General features: G+C 32.9%; 1 protein-coding gene across 8 annotated transcripts in view; it reads left to right on the top strand.

The window, feature by feature from the left end:
* The window catches only part of ADGRL3 (adhesion G protein-coupled receptor L3), an 858517-nt gene that overhangs the window by 776555 nt on the left and 61342 nt on the right, over nt 1-20620 (top strand). For all 8 annotated transcript variants that reach the window (XM_061192347.1, XM_061192340.1, XM_061192343.1 and 5 more), the window contains 2 exons: nt 8969-9035; nt 10312-10403. In XM_061192347.1, the coding sequence (XP_061048330.1) occupies nt 8969-9035; nt 10312-10403 (159 nt within the window). The remainder of the gene's footprint in view (nt 1-8968; nt 9036-10311; nt 10404-20620) is intronic.

Genomic DNA, 20620 nt, shown 5'->3' on the forward strand with positions numbered 1-20620 from the left:
GATTTCTGCATATAGAATTATGTATCTTGTTCCTTATTATTAAATCTGTTTTTGTTGTCTGGTTTCTGTTACTATTATTTATTTCTTTTATTTCAAATGGCATTTCCTACTTCCTGCTCATCACATTTGGGGGCTTTTTGGTTTGTTTGTTTGTTTCTGCCAGTGTTACCTTCTTATGTGCTACATTGATTTTTTAAAATACAAATATGTAAAGTCTACAGTCATAAATAAACTGGAATTAGCCAGAATTCAGAGACATATTGTCACTCATTTTCTGTAAATTCTTATTAAGCTTAATACAGTAAATTTTTATTTCTCAGAAGTCTATTTTACTTATTTTTGGAATTTTGTTATTATTAAATTTTTACTTCTTAGTCTCAACCACTTGGATTACATCGAGACTAAAACCATTGAATACATATTACAGTAATCCAAATAACAAATTTCTCTTTCTTTTCTCTCCTCTTAATGTACTTAATATATTTTATTATAATAATGAGGTTTTATTTCTGAAACCTTTAATAATAATAATAGCTTACATTTCTAAAAAGTAGAGAATCGTATCAATGGTAGGAGATAAAATTAGAGACAGAATTGTTTTTGTAGGTTAAATAAATGTTATTTTGATACAGATAGAGGTAACTATCATATTCCATTTGGCTGAAGGATTATGATGTGTTTTTCTATGAAATGTTATTAGGGCTGTTGAATTGATTATTATGTAGAAAAGACATACTCACACATAAAGCATACATAATTTGATTTCAAGAAGTTGCTTAGTTTGCCATCAATTTGCAATATTTATAAGAGAATCTCATTATTTTCTGTTGTTGTTTAATGAAATCTTTTTATCTGTATTGACATTATTCTCGAGAGAATTTACTTAGAATTACATTTAGTCACAATTATCAGACACTTAAAAAATCAGATTAAAAGTCCAATACAGTCATTTAAAAAAAAAAAAATTCAGCTAATGGACCACAGGTCTAAATTGTACTGACTATGGGGTGTTTTCCATTTTCTCTCTGTTTTTCTATCTACCATTAGTCTCTTATACTGTTATTCATATGAACATTCAGTGAAGCCATCCATGGGGTTATAGCTCAGAGGTAGAGCATTTGACTTTGGTGAAGCCATCCAATATGATACTGTCAAAAAATAAAGGCTGGCATTGACTTAATAATTCAAACAGAATTGATATGGAAATTCTGTGCTAAGTACTTTGATTTTATGACCTGAAACTAATCAGTTCATGTAAACTTTAATTACCTCAATATTACCTCCAAAAATGCAAACTGTTTGAACAGTTAATTTTTATTCAAAGGGGAAAAATTGCATTTATAGTTTATAGCACTTTCCTTGAAATCTAACTTTATGACAGAAAAAGCAGTGGTTAAAGTCATGGGTAGATTGGAAAAGGACTGGAAGTAGGTTCCAAGAAGAGGAGAAGGGAGAGTGCTGGGAAGGAGTAAAGCTCAGAGAATAGCCCAGAAATTAAAATGTGGGCTCAAAAATTGGTAAAAGTTTTCTGAAAGATGTTGATTAGGTCATGAACATTTATAATGGACCAGAAAGAACATCCTTGAGTACCAAAAGCATAACTGAACTTTTAAAAATAATTGAAATCAATTTTATGATCTGAAAATTATTATAAATCATCTGTTAAGTCTTAGATTTGTCTTCTTAGCTCACTAGCTTAACAACAGCTCTAAAAGGAGTAGTCTCTCCTCTGCTAGTTAAAAGCCCCCCAATTTCTTTATTGCCACTTCATTCTCTAACCAGCATAATCATTTGGGTAGAAAAGTGATTATTGATTTTTAAAATACTAGGTTATATTATTATCCAAGAAGGAGCCGAGCCAAGGAACATTAAACTTGATAGTATCTGAAAGTTATATGCATAGTTTTATTCAATAGATTTTGCAATGTCTAAGCACATCATCCTACTCATAGAACATTATATATTCATCTGAAATATTTCTCTAAGCATGTTATTATATGTAAAATATTCCTACTTGTAACATTGTGTTGACATGAAGCATTTACCTTACTAAATATTTATCACCAGGCATGTTTGACTTTAGATTGGCCAGTGGGAAATAGTACAGATAATGAAGAAGTATTTATCATTGACATATATCAAGATAGTCATTCAATATGTGTATGGGGAATGCTCTGTATGTTATATGTTCTGTCGTTAAAGCCAAGAGCATATTTTATGTGTATGTATATCAGAGACTGAGGGCTTATTGTATCATCATTTCATCACCCAGGAACCCTATGACTGGCATAAGATTATCACTGTATATAAGAATTTGGGGTTGAGCATAATTTTTTTGGTTAAGGAGTTATCCATTCCAGAGCTTATATAAGAGAACATCAGGACTGCTGTCCTGTTATTTAGAAAATATAATTGAAGTCAAATATGGAACTTAAGTTCTTACTGGAACCAAAGAAGTATATATAATAAGTTCCACATCTAGAGATTACCTTTTATCATAATTTCACCCACTAGAAGGTTACAATCAAAAAGACAGCTAATGACACATATTGGTGAGGATGTGGAAAAATCAGAATCCTCATATATTTCTGGTGACAATGTAAAATGGTGCAGCTAACTACTTTGGAAAAGTGTTTGACAGATCTTCAAAATGCTAACATTAAATATCGAATGACCTAGCAATTCCACTCCTAGGGATTTACCCAAGAAAAAATGAAAACATAGGCTCATTCAAAAACTTTCACATGAATATTCATAGCAGCATGATTCATATTAGCCAAAAAAGTGGAAACCCCCATATCCATCAATTGAAGAGAAGATAAACAAAATGTGGTATATCCGTATGATAGAATATTATTTGGAAATAAAAATGAAGTATTGATACATGCTACAAAATGAACACAATTTAAAAACATTATGTTAAATGAAATAATCCAGTCACAAAAGACTACACATGTATGATCCCATTTGTACTAAATGTCTAGAATAGACAAATTCTTAGAGACAAAAAGTATAGTGGTTACTAGGACTGGGGAGACGGTAGGGAAGCCATTACCATACCAAGGGAGTGAATTTGGTAGAGACAATGGAGGGTGGCTGTAGATAGGTACAAGTTTTCATTCTGGTGCCATGAAAATATTCTAAAATTAGATTACAGTGATCATTTCCCAACTTTTAAATATACTAAAAGCATTGAATTATATACTTTAAAATGGATGATTTAGAGTATATAAATTATACTGCAATAAAGCTGTTTAAAATTACTAAAATTTTTACTAACATCAAGAGATCACCTTATATTTGGAAAGATCTAATATTTTTACTTGGGACATATTTCAACAATCTGTGCTTTATGTACAGCATATAAATTTCTCATCTACTCATTGAGAATTTATCATTGTTAACAAAACTATAGCTTTTATTTATTTTATAACTTGTATGTTTATTCTTTTTGAGAAACACATATTAGGTTCAGGGACTTTGGAGTCAGGTAGACTAGAATAAAATTCAGGCTCAACTAATTATTAGCCATGTGGCTGTGGGCAAGTCAGTTTGACTTTCTAATCTGTAACGTGGGGGTTATTATATAAGTACCTTGCAAAACTACTGCAATATTTTAAACTGTGTGTGTATGAGTAAATACATATGTATATGTATGTGTATGTGTGTGCATATATATGTATATATATTTAAGTATGCATGCATGTAAAATGTTTGGCGTGTATAAGCATTTATTAAATTATAACTGTTATTATTACTGGTACTATTATTTAGCTGATACAAATGAAGGAATACAAACTTTATGATTAGCAACATTGTTTTAATTATAAAATAAATTATATTAAAAGCATCCATTTATAAGAGTAGTGATTACAATTCTTATGCTACTGCCTCCTGTTATTTCAAGCAACATGGGACCATGGGAATTATTCCAACATTTAGTATTAATAAATTATAACAGACAGCACTTTTCTTACCTTTGTAGTCCACCATAAACTTACAGGATGTATTTTGCTGAAGAAATAATGAAACACTTATTTTTAAAAAACATATTGAGGGGAATTCCCTGGTGGTCCAGTGGTTAGGACTCCATGCTCTCACTGCTGAGGGCCCAGGTCCAATCCGTGGTCAATGAACTAAGATCCCGCAAGCCATGTGGCACGGCCAAAAAAAAAAAAAAACCATATTGGGTGCATGAAGACAACCTAACCTATATTTGATGTATGAGATCTAGTTTTGTGTTCTAAAATTCAAAATTGTAGCTGAACCACAAATGCCAGTCTTGAGTACCAGTGAGCACACTCAATTCCTGCATTACTCTGCCAATCTTTTTTCCAGTTCATGCACTTGCTCGCAAAGTATTTCAATATTAGATGCATGAGTGTGCTGTGATACAAATGCCATTTAAAAACCCTTAACAGATGTATTATGCAGAAAGCTTAGAACTAGAGTAGAGTTATTATGCTTGAAGTGTGTATCTGTCCCTTTTCCTCTTCTCTTCCTTCTTTCTTGCCCCAATTCTCTTTATTCCTTCTTTTTTCTCTCAATCTTGCCAGATATTTGTAGTACAAATATAGAAAGATCTGCATATGCTACAGAGAAAAGAAGAATATGTAGTTCACAAACTCTCATAAACAACCTGATATAATTAAACCCTATAAATTTCACGGTCTATCAGTCACAAAGATTGTTTACTGGGTACATTTAATACTCAACAAGGATAGTTTAGTCTGTGATTTAGGTCCTGTAGAAAATGAAGCAAATATCATTGTTAATTTACATTACTTCGAAGAATTGGTTAATGGTCAGATGTCCGCTTTGATAAGAGTGAATTAAACAGGCAAAAAAATACAATATCCCAAGGCATCTTAATGGAACAACATTAAACTAAATTTGAATAAGGAACTACACTCTGGTAGTGTTACTGGTACCTAAAAACATTATAAAACATATGTTTTAGGTGACATTTATATATGTTGGTCAATTGGTCTTACCACTTTTTAAAATACAGAGCCATGCCTTTTTAAAATGACTGATGATAGAAAAATGGTGAGGAGTATTTTAGTAGGAGAAGAGAATTAGCTTTAGAAGCATGGTTTTCTGTTGTCCTGTTTTGAGAAATTAATTAATTTCATTATTTTATTTTTCTGTTTTCTGAGTAAACCTAAAGGTAGTACTTGCTTAATTGGTAATTAACATTTTTACAGGAGACTGATCCAGATTTCAACACCTTTATTATTATTTAATTTGCAGTGATGTTTCTTATATTTTGGAAGAAAATAATTCTGGAAGAGCATAATAATTTATCCATGAAGATTAGTATCTGTTGTTTAGAGTATTAAACTAATAAACCTGAATTAATGTAGTAAGACTTTATCAAATATATGGCAATATATGCTGATTTTATAATTTTTTAAAAATTGCTACAAAAAGAATTTCAGTGACATCTTTGTATAGGTAAATGGGAGAAAAAGTCAAGGTTTATGGTATGTGACAAGTTCTCCTTTGAATTCCAAAATATATCTGGTCTTGTAAGATTTTTCAGTCTTGATTCAAATAAGCATGTAGTGTCATCAGAATGCATTTGCTCTTTCAACAGCAGGTTATCTCTTTTATTACAGTACTGATATAAACATAATTTATAGACTTTATGTATATGACAGAAGTTCATTTAAAAAAAGAATTGATATATCTTAAAAATTAAACAAAAGTAGCCTATTAAAATTAATGATTTCACAAATTAAATGATGCTTAGTGGATAAAGGCAATTTTCAGATAAATTGTATTTTTCAATGGCAGGTCTATCTGGCCATTTGCAAGTTGGACTTTATTATGTTTGGTACAATAAGCTGTTCCTTTATAACATTTGTCTCCCCTTAATCAGTGGTTTTGCATTGTATCTAAGTGACATTGAATGGTCTAGACTTAGAGAATACTATGAGGTAGGATGTATGTGCCCAGGCATGTAAAAACACACACATAATACAGTCGGCCCTCCAGTTCCATGCATTCAGCATGAGTGGATATGGAGGGCCAGCTGTAAGGCACTTGAGCATCCATGGATTTTGGTATCCACGGGGGATCCTGGAAACAATTCCCCATGGTTTCTGAGGGATGTCTGTACTCTCCCTCACCTTAAAGCCAGGGTGAATTCTTTCAACATTGGCACAGGAAACTCAGGGCACAAATCACACAAACTTTTAAGGTAGTTAATGGGAAAGAGGAAATACAGAAAGTTTTGAGAAAGCCAGCATGTGGCCAAAAACAGCAGGTATGGCCATACGGCAATTGAATTAGAAAAGGGATTCTTGCCACACTGTGGTCCAGAAGGTAGTCAAGCCCAGGCAGCCATCAAGGAGAGAGGATTTATTTAATACATGTTAAGTGTTTCATATCGCCTCTTTCACTGTTCAGTTCCTCAGAGAATTGAAATCTGTTGTACCGAATAGATATTGAAGAATTTTCTTACAGAAAAAAATAATAACTTCTAAAGTAATTTCACTTCTACATTTAGAGATCACTATGCCAAAAGCACATTTACTTCCAAATAAAGCATTTGCAAAACAAAGACCTTTTTCAAAAAGTATAAAAGTTTTGTAAGGCTAAAATTTAATGACATTATTTTATTTTAACAACACATTTGGTGACATTATGTAAATTTTTAAAATTCCCTACTTTATCCAAGACATTCTGTAATATTGTAATTAAAATTGTTTGTCTAAGAAGTCATTAACCTGTAGAATAACAGTTTTCAGAAATTCTTGAAATACATTTTCCTTTGAAAACAACTTGCTGAAAATGTGTTTTGGTTCTCAGATTAGCTCTCTAAAACTCATCTGACCTACAGAAGAACAGGGGCTGTACTATTAACAGTCATTCTTAAATGTATTATTAGTATATCATGCTGTTACAATTTCAGCAACATTCTTGGACTCTGGTGTATGTGTTTGTGTGTATGTGTATGCTTTTGTATGTTTTAATTTGGGAATATGTCTATGCTTTGTCCTTTATTGTCCTTATCTTGAGGGAAAATGTGGTCTTTGTTGAGAACCCAGAGAGACCCATAAATATTTCCCCTTCTCTGGTCTCCCCGCAACACACACACTCCTTTGTTATTAGGGTGATAACAAACTAGCCTCTGGTCAGAACGAAGACAATGTTCATATTTCAACCTTTGTGTTCTCTGGTTTGTTTCTGCTTAATGGCAATACCACACTTATTTTCCATGACCAAATTTTTTGAACAACAGCACAACAAAAAGATAACCAATTACTCAAACAAACTAATGGCTAATAGTTTAAGTATTGATTGCCTCCCTAATAACATTTTTTCAAATTGGATTATTATGTTTATTTTGAATAAAGAGAAATTATATATCTATGTAAAAAATATGAACTTGTAGTCAGTTTCTGATTGGACTGCAAATATTATCCTCCAATTGAAATTAGTTTACATATATTTAACTTAATAGAATAAGGCCAGATTTTCTTGTTTTGAAATCACTTCTTTTCAAGGCATTTGGTTATTTCTTTACTTAAAAATCTAGCTTCTAACTTCTTTTAAAAAAATTGAAGTTACATAAAAGTAAAAAAAAAAAACATAATAAACATCACTGCCTCTATCACTCAAATGTTAAAACTATTAGTATTTTGGCACATAGCTTTCAGTAATTACTAAAATAAAGCACATGGCTAAAGCCCCTTTCGTGGGCTTCTGGTCCTCTACTCACATATGAGAGGCAATCACTAATCTGAGTTTGATGATCTTTCCCATTTCATTAAAAAAAATTGCATACATATATGTATCTGTCAAAAATATGTGTATTATAGTTCAAAGATGTATAGATTCTTCACTTTACTTTTTCACTAAACTTTGTTACTGTGGTCTATTCTATTGACATATAAAGATCTACTTCCTCCCTCTTGACTATTTTATAACATTTCATCATATGAATAGGGAACATTTTATTTATTTAGTCCTGTATTGACATAGATAAAGTTCATTCTACATAGCTTTTCTGGTATTCCATTATTGCTGAGGTTTAAGTAACAGTTACATAATAATCAAAAATATTTACATACTTTGGATTTGCTCTTTTGGACCACTTAGCAAAGCACTCGACTGTTTTCCACTGGAGATGTTTTCTTTTTTAATTATGCCTCAAATATAGCCAAATGGCAAATAATTCAAGATATGATTTTTAACATCAAATGTAATTTGTCCAAAATTTACATTAATCTTTCTCATAACTAGTCACTTCCATTTTGCCTCCCTGTCATCCTGAAGAATGAAAATGTAATTTCCCAGAGGCTTTAAGAATTGAGGGAGTATTAAATGTAACTGAAATTAAGTGATTAATAATTTACTTTTGGGTCATGAATCAACTTCATGGGATGCTAAGGATAATTTGCAACCCCAGAAGCACTAGCAGTAACAATGCACTTTTTAAGACTTAAGAACTCTCAAAGGTTGGCTGCCCAACCTAATTAAACTTCAGTTTTCTGATACCAAATTTATTTCTTCTTTGTACTGAATTTCCTCAGATCTTCTTGACAGGAAAATGTCACTTTACCTGACAGCTGATAGACAGGTTATGTAGCACCATAATTGGAGAGAAAAAGATAGCTTAAAACTACTCGATTTAATGGCTATGTGTATGGCTTTTTCTTTCTTTCTTTTTCTTTTTTTTTTTTTTTTAAGGTTTCTATGACAGACACAAAAGGCCCTAGCAAATAGGCCCAGTGCCATTTTTTTCCTGCTTCCTCTAGGGGTGATTATCTTACTCCATCAATAGTGCTGTCAGAAATTGGGCACATAATTCAGCATTTAAATGAACAAGCAATGTAATATTTCCTGTCTCCCAGTGGAATGCTTTGCAGCTCACATTCTTCTCTGTCACTCGCTCACTCTTGATGTATGTCCCATATCCAGTCCTTGAATGCCTTCTCTTCCTTGTGTTTCATTGCAGATGTTGGCTCCGACTTGACACCTACTTCATTTGGAGTTTTATAGGACCAGCGACCTTGATAATTATGGTAAGAACTCCTAATTAACTATGTGTTTCCCAGGTCAAGAAATAAAACTTTCACTATCCTTGTGCTGTCTATCTTTAATTTACATAGAGTAATTTGGGGAAAGCATGTACTTATTTGACCCTATATAACTCAAGCAATTAGACACTCATTATAGTCTACTTTTATATTGTAAAATACTTAATCAAAACCCTTGGGAGAAGAAAACATGCATTTGCAAGAGCTTATGAAGTACTGTGGCTCCTCAGGGCCTGATCTAGCATAATCCATTTGGTTTTATAGGTTTTAAACAGTGATGACTTTGTTTGACAATAGTACATTTTCTTTCTTTTTCATTTGGATAATTTGAATTATGAATGGAAACAGAAATTGGAAATGTGGCAAAACACCTTCCTGTTCCTTCCAGTTTTGTTTTTATATAAATCTCAAAAACTTTAAAATTTAAGAGGATTTCGCTTGAGAATGATAAGTAGGTTAGGTAAACATTCTGGAGTCACACTTTCTTTTCTTTATTTTTAAATGCATAATATCTTGATTTCAAATATGAATTATTTATCCTAATTGAGATACTATTGGTGGTATCATTATTTATATACTTACCATTTTAAAATACAAAATAGCCCCAAGTTCTGGAATATACAAACGAAGCAGGTGACAAGGGCAATTCAACATGTGGTTTTCTATACAGTTTACATATGTGTGATATTTGAAATTTACACTGGAGCTTTTATTTTGTTTTGTTTCAAATCATATGTTCTCTCTTGGTCCAGTGATATAACAATGTCAGTGGGGGTTCCCTCTACTTTAATCCTAATTTGTTGTAGCATCAAAATTTAACCAGCATTTTATAATCCTTTTGACCTAGCTATTCAAAAATATTATGATTTTTGTATTTATGTTTTGTAATGTAGCACTTGAACAGTAAATCAAGGGCCATGTTTAAAGGGTAGATATAGTAACACACCTGGAATAATTACTGTCTTTTTAAAAAATATATACTTGACTTGGCTTTGTCTTGCAGTTTCCATATCATCATTCCAACTGCTGCTGATTTTGTATGTGTGTGTATTTGGCATAGCAGTGCTTTGTAACTCATTGGTATCCCGAGTTCCCAAACTGGCCTCTTGCTTTTACTAAAACACTAGGCAGTCATGTATGATCCAATTCCTTTATAAGTGTAGGAGAGCTAATTTCCCAGAAAAACTCATCTGTCATAGAGAATACACTGACTTTTTTTCTACTCCAGTTATGCTATATAACAGTACCTTTTACATTCCAGCTTAATGTAATCTTCCTTGGGATTGCTTTATATAAAATGTTTCATCACACTGCCATTCTGAAACCTGAATCGGGCTGTCTTGATAATATCAAGTAAGTGATTTTTCTTTTTCTTTTCTTTACTCTACCTTACTTTGATACACTAAACTATCCCTACTTTTCTTTGTATTGAAATCTTATGGCAAAATGATAAAGATCAATGTGTTGTCTTTGCTGAATAAGATCATTTATTGACTATTGAGGTGACTTGATCTGCCTGAAAATAAGTATAGTGAAGTTCTGTCTTCAAAGAAACTTTTCCCCCTAAATTCTTATTTACAGTATGATAAGTTTTTATTAGATGCATTTATTTATTTTGTCCAGGAAACAAAGTTGCAGTGTCTGGGCAGACTATTATTTGTTAGAGCAATAACCACACCAGTACTCAACACTCCATCTCTCCCTTCAGAGCAGTGTGAAGACAGTGAGATGGTGGCACCTGCAAGTACCAAAAGGGGGATTTTTACACCAGAAGAGAGGAACCCTGAAATTATTAACCTGGGTTTTTGCAGAGGAGCTATTGTACAGCTGCCCTCCTCTCCTCCCGAGAGGGAAAAGGATACCTCAGCTCCCTAATGTAAAATCCTATTGTATACATATATATGGCTCCAGATTGTACCCCCTTTGAAATGCTAACATTTACCTCTTGGAAAGTAAATCTCTCCATAAGACTGTCACTACCTATCCAATCATCTTTTAATTCCCAAGGTTTATCCTTTAACACAAATTCTACTTTTTTATGCTCAAAAACCTGAACCATGCAGAGATATGAAAATATCCACAATCCTTTCCTCACTAGTAGTATGTCTTTTATATATACACAAAAAGAAGACTATTTGCATTTTCTGGGAAAAAAAAAATAGTTCTTTAGTGTAACCAAAAATTTTGTCTTATTCCCTTAGAGGCTGTGACACTTGAGAAAGAGTAATGTGAACATGTACTTTAGTCATTAATATATATTCTACATTAAGTAGCATTTGTATATGATTTGCCTGTGCTATGTGTTAACTTGGTTAAATGTTTTTATTTAAATGAATGCACTTTCAGAAGTTCCATGAGGTCGCCTGTGACTTTCATTTGCTACTGACATTCTCCTTGAACTACCTCAGATAGCAGCTATGTCACCCATTTTTCATCCTCCTACATTCAGTGCCTGACATAGTTCCTTGCCCATAGTAGACCCTCAATGAATGTTTATAGAATAAAGTAATACATTAAAGACTGTAGTGACAGAAGTGTACTGACATTAAGTATTTAATTTTGTTTAAGGGGTCATCTGTCTACATTAGTTGAAAAGGTAGCTAAGGAATTAGAAAAAATAATGTAATGGAGCAAACTAGAAGTTATCTACTATGAGTAATAGTCTTTTGTACCTCTTAATATTACTTAGTTGAGTCATTATACTGTTGAATTATGTACAACTAGACTGCCCTTCTAAAATGTAGTATTAGTTCCTTGGACCGTTTGCTCCTGATGATATTGAATTTGGATTGTTAAATAGGCACATAAAATATAATTTCTTTATCTTATACTTCTACTCACTTTAGTATAAATTGCATCTTTATATCTATTATTGTGTAATATAAAACAAAATGCATACAATACTTTATTATCATTTTTGTTATGCTTTTGAAGTACTATCAGAAAGAAGTGAATAATACTTTGATATTTATGTAACAGCTTTTACCAGATTAAAAATTTCAAAAAGGCCTTGTACTTAGTACAGTCACATATTTAAAAGATAGATTTGTATTCTCAGTATTCGTATGTATTTCTTTAGGTAATATGGGTTGAATCTCTGTGATATTACTATTTAGAAAAACAAACACACCAAAGCTAATAATTACGTTTAATGATATTGATGGCATCAAACTTTATATTACAAAGCAAAATAAAGCCTTAAATGAGGCTGTCTTGATTTGAATTCTGTCTAAACTGCTTTATAGTTTATAGCCTTTAGAAAGTTTATTTAACCTTGCTGAGGCTTCCTATCCTCTTTAAAGTGGGTATAATAATGAAACATACCCAGCCATCAAATGAGCAGAGGTATGTAATCAACCTTTGATGATGCTTTTTAAGGAAAAATCAATAAGGCTCAAGGAGAAAAATTAAGTAGCTATTAGAAAGAATATGGAGGGTGGTTTTAAGATGGAAAAAAAGGGGATATGGATATGCTGATGGGAAGGAACCAGTAAAAAAGTGGTTAGAAACAGAGGAAAGGAAATCAGTGTTATAGTCATGACCTGAGGAACTATAGGGAATGAGATCCAGAATAGCGGGAGAGTAATTCCACTCCATTCAATTTCATGAAGGACACTTTTCTACTGAGATAACAGAAGCCAGCTAGGAGGATCCTTTTCTACTCAGACTAGATAAAATAAATAATAGGCGTGATGTAGATATGTTGGTGGAACCAGGGTAGAGCAGTAAATTGAGGGATTTCTGCCTACTCTCCTCTACAAAGTAGGAAAAATGATCATCTACAGGATATGAGAGCATGCAGGAGAGAGATAATAAGAGAGAAATCTCAAGAAAATAATCCTTAGAACTTTCCAGAATCTGAAGGACATTTTATTTCATTTAAAATATGTTAACTATTTAATAAGTGGTTGTAAAAAAATCACCAGGGCATAATTGATAAGGAAAGAATTTAAGAAAGGTTTAAGCAGAACACAAAATCTGGCATCCTTTTTGTTTTTAACAAAAATAAGGATCTGTATAATATGAATTTTTAAGTGATATGGGTGATGTGAGAGTATTTTAAAGGCATAGCATCATTTATTTGCAATGTCTTCTTTTTTTAGTACAGGGAAAGGGCATAGAAGTTAATAATGTTTTCTTGGGGTTTTTTTGTAGTTTTGTAAAGTGATGAATAAGATGCACAACCTTGGGCAGTTTATTGAGAAAATAAACTCACCATATAAGGCCTTTTGCTAGTCAGTGTCTTTCTAAAACAATTCATTCGTTCATTTATCAAATATTTGTTACTTTTATTATACGCATTCTTTCACATAGAAATATCTTCTTTATCTAAAATGTGTTTGCTCCTCCCCATGTTCACTACCACCACTTCCTTTTTTGGCCACCATGAACTTCTTCTGCAAAGCTGCTTCAGTGGTTACCTGACATTTTTCCCCATACTGATTCTTGCTCCTGCCTTCATTAGCTAGAGTGATCTCTTGAAAAGTTTAAATCTGATCATGCAACTCTCTTGGGTAAAACTCTTCAGTGATTTCCAGTTACTCTTACACTAAAGTCCAGACTTCCTACCATGGCCTACTTAGCCTTCCTGGTCTAGTTGTCCCTTTTTAAGCCATGTGCCCCTCTGGCCATTCTGGGTGTACTCACTTGTGCTTCAGGTCTTATCTGCTGCTACTCTACAGATTTTCTTTTCCCTAACACTGCATGGCTGACTCTAATTAATTTAATTATTATTTTTAAATAATGTAATTATATTTTAATTTTAAATGTACTTCACAGTCATCATAATAAACACCTTTTGATATTAGTGTAAAACATTCATTTCTTTGGCTCATTACTATATTAATGATATACTCTGGGAAAAAATAATGATAAATTCCTATAGTTAACGTGATTACAGAGGAAATGAGGTACTCCAAGTCTCAGATTTAACTAAAAATGTACTTAAAACTAAATAATGCATTTCGGTTTGCTGTTTGCTTACTTGTCCTTTGTCTTCTTTTCATCAAAATAGGTAATTATATTTGGAGGAAAAAAGTAATTCCAGTCATTTGAATTTTCTGATTTAATTTCAAGCAAGTTGAAATTGGAGCTTACAGTAATCATAGCAAAAATCTAACCTAGTTCTTAAAAAATAATATAAATATAAATAAAACAATTAATGAATTGTTATCAGTACAAAATTAATTTATAGTATCGCTGTAGTATTATGACAGAACTTTAATTCTTGAGGAGCATTTATAGCACGCTTGACATTTAACTTAGAAATAAAAATTGATCATTTCTGTAGTTATCAACTACTTCTCTTGTTGAAAAAATATTTAACAGCATCACAAGTACTTTGCAGAATTAAAAGAAATAATAGAAGCTTTTAGGGCTAAGAAAGAAAATTGGTGCCCGTATGGAGAGACAAGGAATCTACTAAGCTTCCCTTTCCTATGTCTGGGAAAGCTTCCCTTTCCTATGTCTGGGAAAGCTTCCCTTTCCTATGTCTGACCCTTTGCCCTTTTCCAGGGACAGACTTCTGCATCCATTCTGATTTTGACCTAGTCCAGTTTTCCAATTTCTAGTATCTCCCCTTAACTTGGGTTTTACATGAGTGATGGGCTGGCAAACACAATGTCAGATGGTTTAAAGAAACACCTTTCACTTTCCTTCCTTCCTCCCTGTGCTCTAATTGGTAAAGGAAGGTGTAGTGCTAAAGAGGAGCAAAAACTCGTGTCATACACAATTTCAATTTGAATTTCAGTTCAGTCCTGTGATGGTTATATGATCTTGCAAGTTACATCATGGCTCTCAGTCTCAGTATCTCCTCAGAATTGGGAATAATTGATTCTACTTTGTAGAGTTTTGCTATAATTAAATATAATCATATATGTATAGCATACAGCTCATAATTTAGTATTCATACAGGATGGTTTGATTATTTTTAACCACTCTATGTGGAAATATATTGCTGCCTTTGGTTCCCTGTGTTTTCCTTAGTGAAATTTGCTCAACTTCTTATCAAAATCTCATTAGAATTTGCCTGGCTTTGTTTCTTATGTAGTGTCATAAAGAATTTGCCTGATATGATCCTTTTTTTTTTTAAGCCAAAGTTATCCTATTATGAAAGAATTGGCTCTAGGAGTGAAATGCTCATTTGATTAATAAATAGCAAGTTCTGTAGTTAGCTCTAAATTAAAAAAAGAAGTGTCTCAGTGAACTTGGACACCTGCCATACATAATGAAATCTAAGAAGGCTTCTGAGTAGCTTCAGGGATGAATAGAAAAATGTTTTGCCTTACCAGTATCCATATAACTTATTTATTACTTAAGAAGGTAACTTGTGCTTTGTACTGTGTTTCCAGATATTGGTAGAAACAGTTAAGTAATTTAGCTTGACTAGTACTACATTAGTACTTCATGGAGTTAAATGTGGTAGGGTTCTAAAAAATTGAAGGTGGAAAAGCAGAATGATATAATCCTGAAAAATGCAACAACATCACAAAAAAATTTCAATGCTTTAATTTTTCTTCTTTATATTAATATATTAAGATGGAATTATATATATATGGCCTGCTTTTCAAAATGGTAACATTTTTATACTGTAGTCAGAGCAATATCTTAAAAAGAGTTTGATCCTTTATGAGAACAGTAAACCTAGTTCTGAATTATACTTAATAAAAATATTCATCCACTTCAATGTTTTCTAGATGAGTTTTGAGGAAAATATTTATAGTACTTTCTCATTCTTCTTAAAATATTAGCTAGTGATGTAAAAAGGTTGAAATATTGTTTTGGGTTTTTAAACAGGAAGCTCAGTATAGTTTATATAGTCCATGCCGACTTTTAAAAAAAAACTTATGTCTCCATTCACTTGACTTTATTCGTTGTTTACCTTCCACCACCAAAACTACTCAATTTAAATGAAAACATCACAAATTTCTAATTATTTTAAAATATTTCTAAATATTTAGAGATGTGTTTAAAAACTGTCACATCTTATAAAAAGATTCCAGGGCCAACACACTATACTGAAGATGTGTTTTTTTCCAAGCCTTTTTAATCAAATATACTTTTCAACACCCACATACACATTGAACACTTTAGTTCTTGAGTCAGAACCAATAATTGATTTATTTTATTCATTGTTATAAAATACTTTTTAAGAAATTCTGAAAGGAATATCATCTGTTATCTCATTTTCCCCACCTTTCCTCCATTTCCTTGTTCTGTGGTTAAATATCACCGGAAATGTGCCATAACATTATCATAAATGATCCAGGTGTTATTTGAAAAGTAATACAATCTAAACAGCACTGTTTGGAGCCCTGTGTATTGTTGACACCACTACAGTCACTTCAAATAAGTTAAGACCTTCCTTAGGTATTAGTTAGTCATCTGCTGATTAACTTCATTTCAATTTACAAGCATTTAACAATCACTTCTATGGAAAATGAACTGTAGCCACTGGTTCATGAAGCTGTACATTCGCCAAGTGTTGTTGCCAATCTCATTGTATTATGCGTTTTACACTGTAGTTTTAAGTTTTCTGAAATGTTAAAAGGGTTAGTCTCTGTTTTGAGGCTTTCTCTTTAAAATGCATTCAAATCCCTATGTGATCTTTCTAGGAACCAAGTGTTTTATGCATCACTGTATTTGGCATACTTCATACTCTGGGAGCTGACTCTTGAGAAAAAAACAGTTTGAAGGATGACTGTCACAGGAACACTGGAACCGTTAAGTGTTATACCTTGAGATCAAATAATTCTTTCACTTTTCCCCAAAATAATTAGGTTTATATCAAGGTTATACCTTGAGATCAAATAATTCTTTCACTTTTCCCCAAAATAATTAGGTTTATATCAGAATTAGGAGAGTCAATTGCAGCCTAAGGATAAGAAAGCCTGAGAGACTACCTAAGGGAAAATTAATTCTTCTTTATGAGAAAAATGTAAAATTTAGCAGCTCCTGTGTTCTTTATATGTGGCTGGACTCAGATTTCCTTTGTATCCTATATGAAATGTGCAGTCAGCTTTGGGAAAGCTTGGTAATCAGAATTGTATTATGAAACCAAAATTTCTGAAGTAATCGTACACACAACAGCAAAATTAATCTAAAATAAGTAGTCATAATAAGGCTGTAGTTTTTCCCCCCAAATAGGTAAGAACAAATGTTCACTTAAACTTTTATAAGAGTGGGAGAAATCTGAGAATAATTATAATTAAATAATATTTGTATTCCATATTATTCACATATTTTATTTAATTATTAATGTATAAACTTTGATATGATTTTTTGTCCTTTAATTATTCATTAATTTATTTAATAAATGAGAAGTGCTAAAATTTTGGATATGTTTTGAGGATAGAACTTACAGCATTGCTAATTTATTTTACGTAGACTATAAGAGAAAGGAGTGGAGTGTGATTCCAAGGTTTTTGGCTTGCGGTACTGAGATATGGAACTGTAGGAAAAAATCACATTAGAGGTAGATTAGGAGATTTGGGGGAAGTGGTTAACAGCATAACTTTGAAAGACTTACTAAACATTACAGTGTAGATGCTGAGTAGGCAGTTGAAATAATGAAAGCTGAAGATTTAAATCTGGATTCATTGGTATATAGATTTTATTTTATTTTATTTTTGCATTTAATGGTTTTCAGGTCTTATTTATTTTCAGTATTCATTTTGTTTTGTATATCTTTATTACTTTCTATAATGGTAAATGATCCTGGTTTTTTTATTTATGACAATGATATATTTCCTTTTGAAACATTAAGCAAAGTGAGATATTTTGGGGAAAAAAAGTAATAATGTAAAGGTTGTATGCAGATATGACAAAAACTTGAGATAGTGGTTTTCTAGCCAGACTGGCTTCTGTCACTTAGTCACTGTATGTTTCTGTTAGGATAGCTTTGCTATGAGTAGCAAATGCTGACCAGTATAGGGCCTAAATCATAATGATGCTGATGATTTACAGAAACTAAAATCCAGAGGTAGGTGGTTCCATAGTTGGTTTAATAGCTCGGTAATGGTAGTAAGTACCTAAGCTCTTTCCATCTTTTATCATCCTTAGCATGTTGGCTGTTGTCATTCACAGTGTCAACGTGTGGTCCAAAGATGGCTCTTTCAGCTCCCACCATCATATCCTTTAGCAATTGTGTTCAAAAGCAAAAATGAAGGGAGAAAAGAACGCTTTCCTCAGAAGCCTTTCCTCATGCCTTTCTCTCTCATGGTCAGGGTAGAAGCTATTTCCCAGAAGCTCCTTGCTCATATCACATGTCTAGATCACATGTACCTCTTAATGCAAGAGAGTCTGGGAAAGCAGGGATCTGGCAGAGGGGAGTGGCTCAGATCCCTGTGGGCAGGAACAGGCCAGTTTCAACATTTGCAGAGCTCAGGGCAAGAGTACAAAATGATAAATTAAGCATATCCTAACCTCCTACTCTAACAGATATACCTTGAAAACCACCTGGAAGGCCAGGATTGAATTTAGAATCCTTCAGTTCCCTGGAGTTCCATGTCAGGATATGGCCATTGACTCACTACCCATCTTCCTTCTCTTCCTACCTCGACTTCCATCCCACACCATGTGGGGCCTCACACAGGCATGGGGACACTGCAACCAGCACATCCAACTTGTGTCTGTCTCTCCCACAAACAGCCACTCCTTGGCCACCCCTCAAATGTAGGAGTGCGGGTACTGGCTACAATCTTGGGAGAATGGGTCACAGTAGATTTTGTTTTAAACACATGTGACTGGGTAAAATAAAGGGATTGATGTAGACATATAAAAGAAGAAGACCAAGGACTGAAACCCTGGGTCACTCTAACTTTTGAGATCTTGGAAATGCAGAGTCTACAAAGTAGATTTAGGAAGAGCAGCCAGTGAGATAGGAAGAAAGTTAGAGATCCTGGAAGCTAGGCAAATGAAGCATTTCAATTAGGATGGGGACTTACACTTGACCACTGGATTTAGCAACTTGGAGGTTCTTGTGCCTTTGACAAAAGTTGTTTGATGAAGCCTTATTAAAATGGGTTGGAGGCAGATGGGAAGAGAGGAGTTAAAAACCACATGTAAAGACATCTCTTTTCAGATCTTTTTCTGTAAATAAGAGCTAAGAAATATAGTAGCTGGAGAGAAATGTTGGATCAAGGGCATTTTTTTGTTTTGTTTTGTTGATTGGTTAGTTTTTAAGCATGATAGAGATTACAGCCTCTTCCTTTTAATCTGGTATGAATAGACAATTAGTTGATGCAGGCAAGAGAGGGGAAAATTGTGTGGTTTCTGCATTTGAGTAGGCAAGGGAAGATGGGATCTAGTGTACAGGTGAAGGTAAGAAGGAATACAGACAAAACAGTTCATCCTTTATATGATGAATTTATGACTGAGTTCTGTTAACTTATTGACCAGCAGATATTTTCCTTTAAAGTAATGCAATAAGTTATCATGACTCATAATCAGTAACTACTCATTGTGTTCAGAAACATTCATCTACTTGGAAAGAAAGTTATATCATCTTGAAAAACACAATGTTATTACAAGATTTCTTTAATTCTCTATTTTCCCTTTTACATTAATATATATTAATGTATATACCGTTATAAATTTAATATTCTGCTTATAAAATCTATATCTATATGTAGGTATGTGTGTATGTATGTATATTATATAATATGCATACACTATATATAACCCATATACTTTATATAAAATACAAATGTCCAAATACTTTGTTGATAAGTAAAAATATTTTATATTTTGAACATATTTAGTAACTTTTATGTGTATTTTTCATTAATTTAAGAAACAAAATCAATAGATCATACAGTTTGGAGAGGATTAATCATCAATAAAAATTACTTAAGCAACAAAATTCCTTTTCCTTCAAGAAATAATAAGGTACACATTTTTATACCTGAGACAATCTTTTAGTTAGCTATCTTCCTGAAAATAAAATACAGAGTTATATATATATTATAAAATTTTATCAAATATACTTTATAGGATAGCTGAGTGCTAATATACCTTTTGGGATATAAAATAAACATTCTTATTCCTCATAAATGACTGATTATATATGCAGAAAAAAAACCTAAATGGAAATGTACTAAAAAGTTAATAATGGTCTCCTTGGGTTTTTTTGTTTTTTTGTTTTTTATAAATTTATTTATTTATTTATTTATTATTTTTAGCTGTGTGGGGTCTTCGTTTCTATGTGAGGGCTTTCTCTAGTTGCGGCGAGCGGGGGCCACTCTTCATTGCGGTGCGCGGGCCTCTCACTATCGCAGCCTCTCTTGTTGCGGAGCACAGGTTCCAGACGCGCAGGCTCAGTAGTTGTGGCTCACGGGCCCAGTTGCTCTGCGGCATGTGGGATCTTCCCAGACCAGGGCTCGAACCCATGTCCCCTGCATTGGCAGGCAGATTCTCAACCACTGCGCCACCAGGGAAGCCCTGGTCACCTTTTAGTGTCAAGATTGCGTGTAATTTAAAATGTTCTTTTTTATGGACTTGTGTGGTGTTTTCTGACACCACTACTGACACCAGTTTCAAGTTGTTTTTCCACACACCAGCTGATTCTCCAA

The sequence above is a fragment of the Eubalaena glacialis genome, chromosome 5 (assembly GCF_028564815.1).
Source record: "Eubalaena glacialis isolate mEubGla1 chromosome 5, mEubGla1.1.hap2.+ XY, whole genome shotgun sequence".
In the NCBI taxonomy this organism is placed as follows: domain Eukaryota; kingdom Metazoa; phylum Chordata; class Mammalia; order Artiodactyla; family Balaenidae; genus Eubalaena; species Eubalaena glacialis.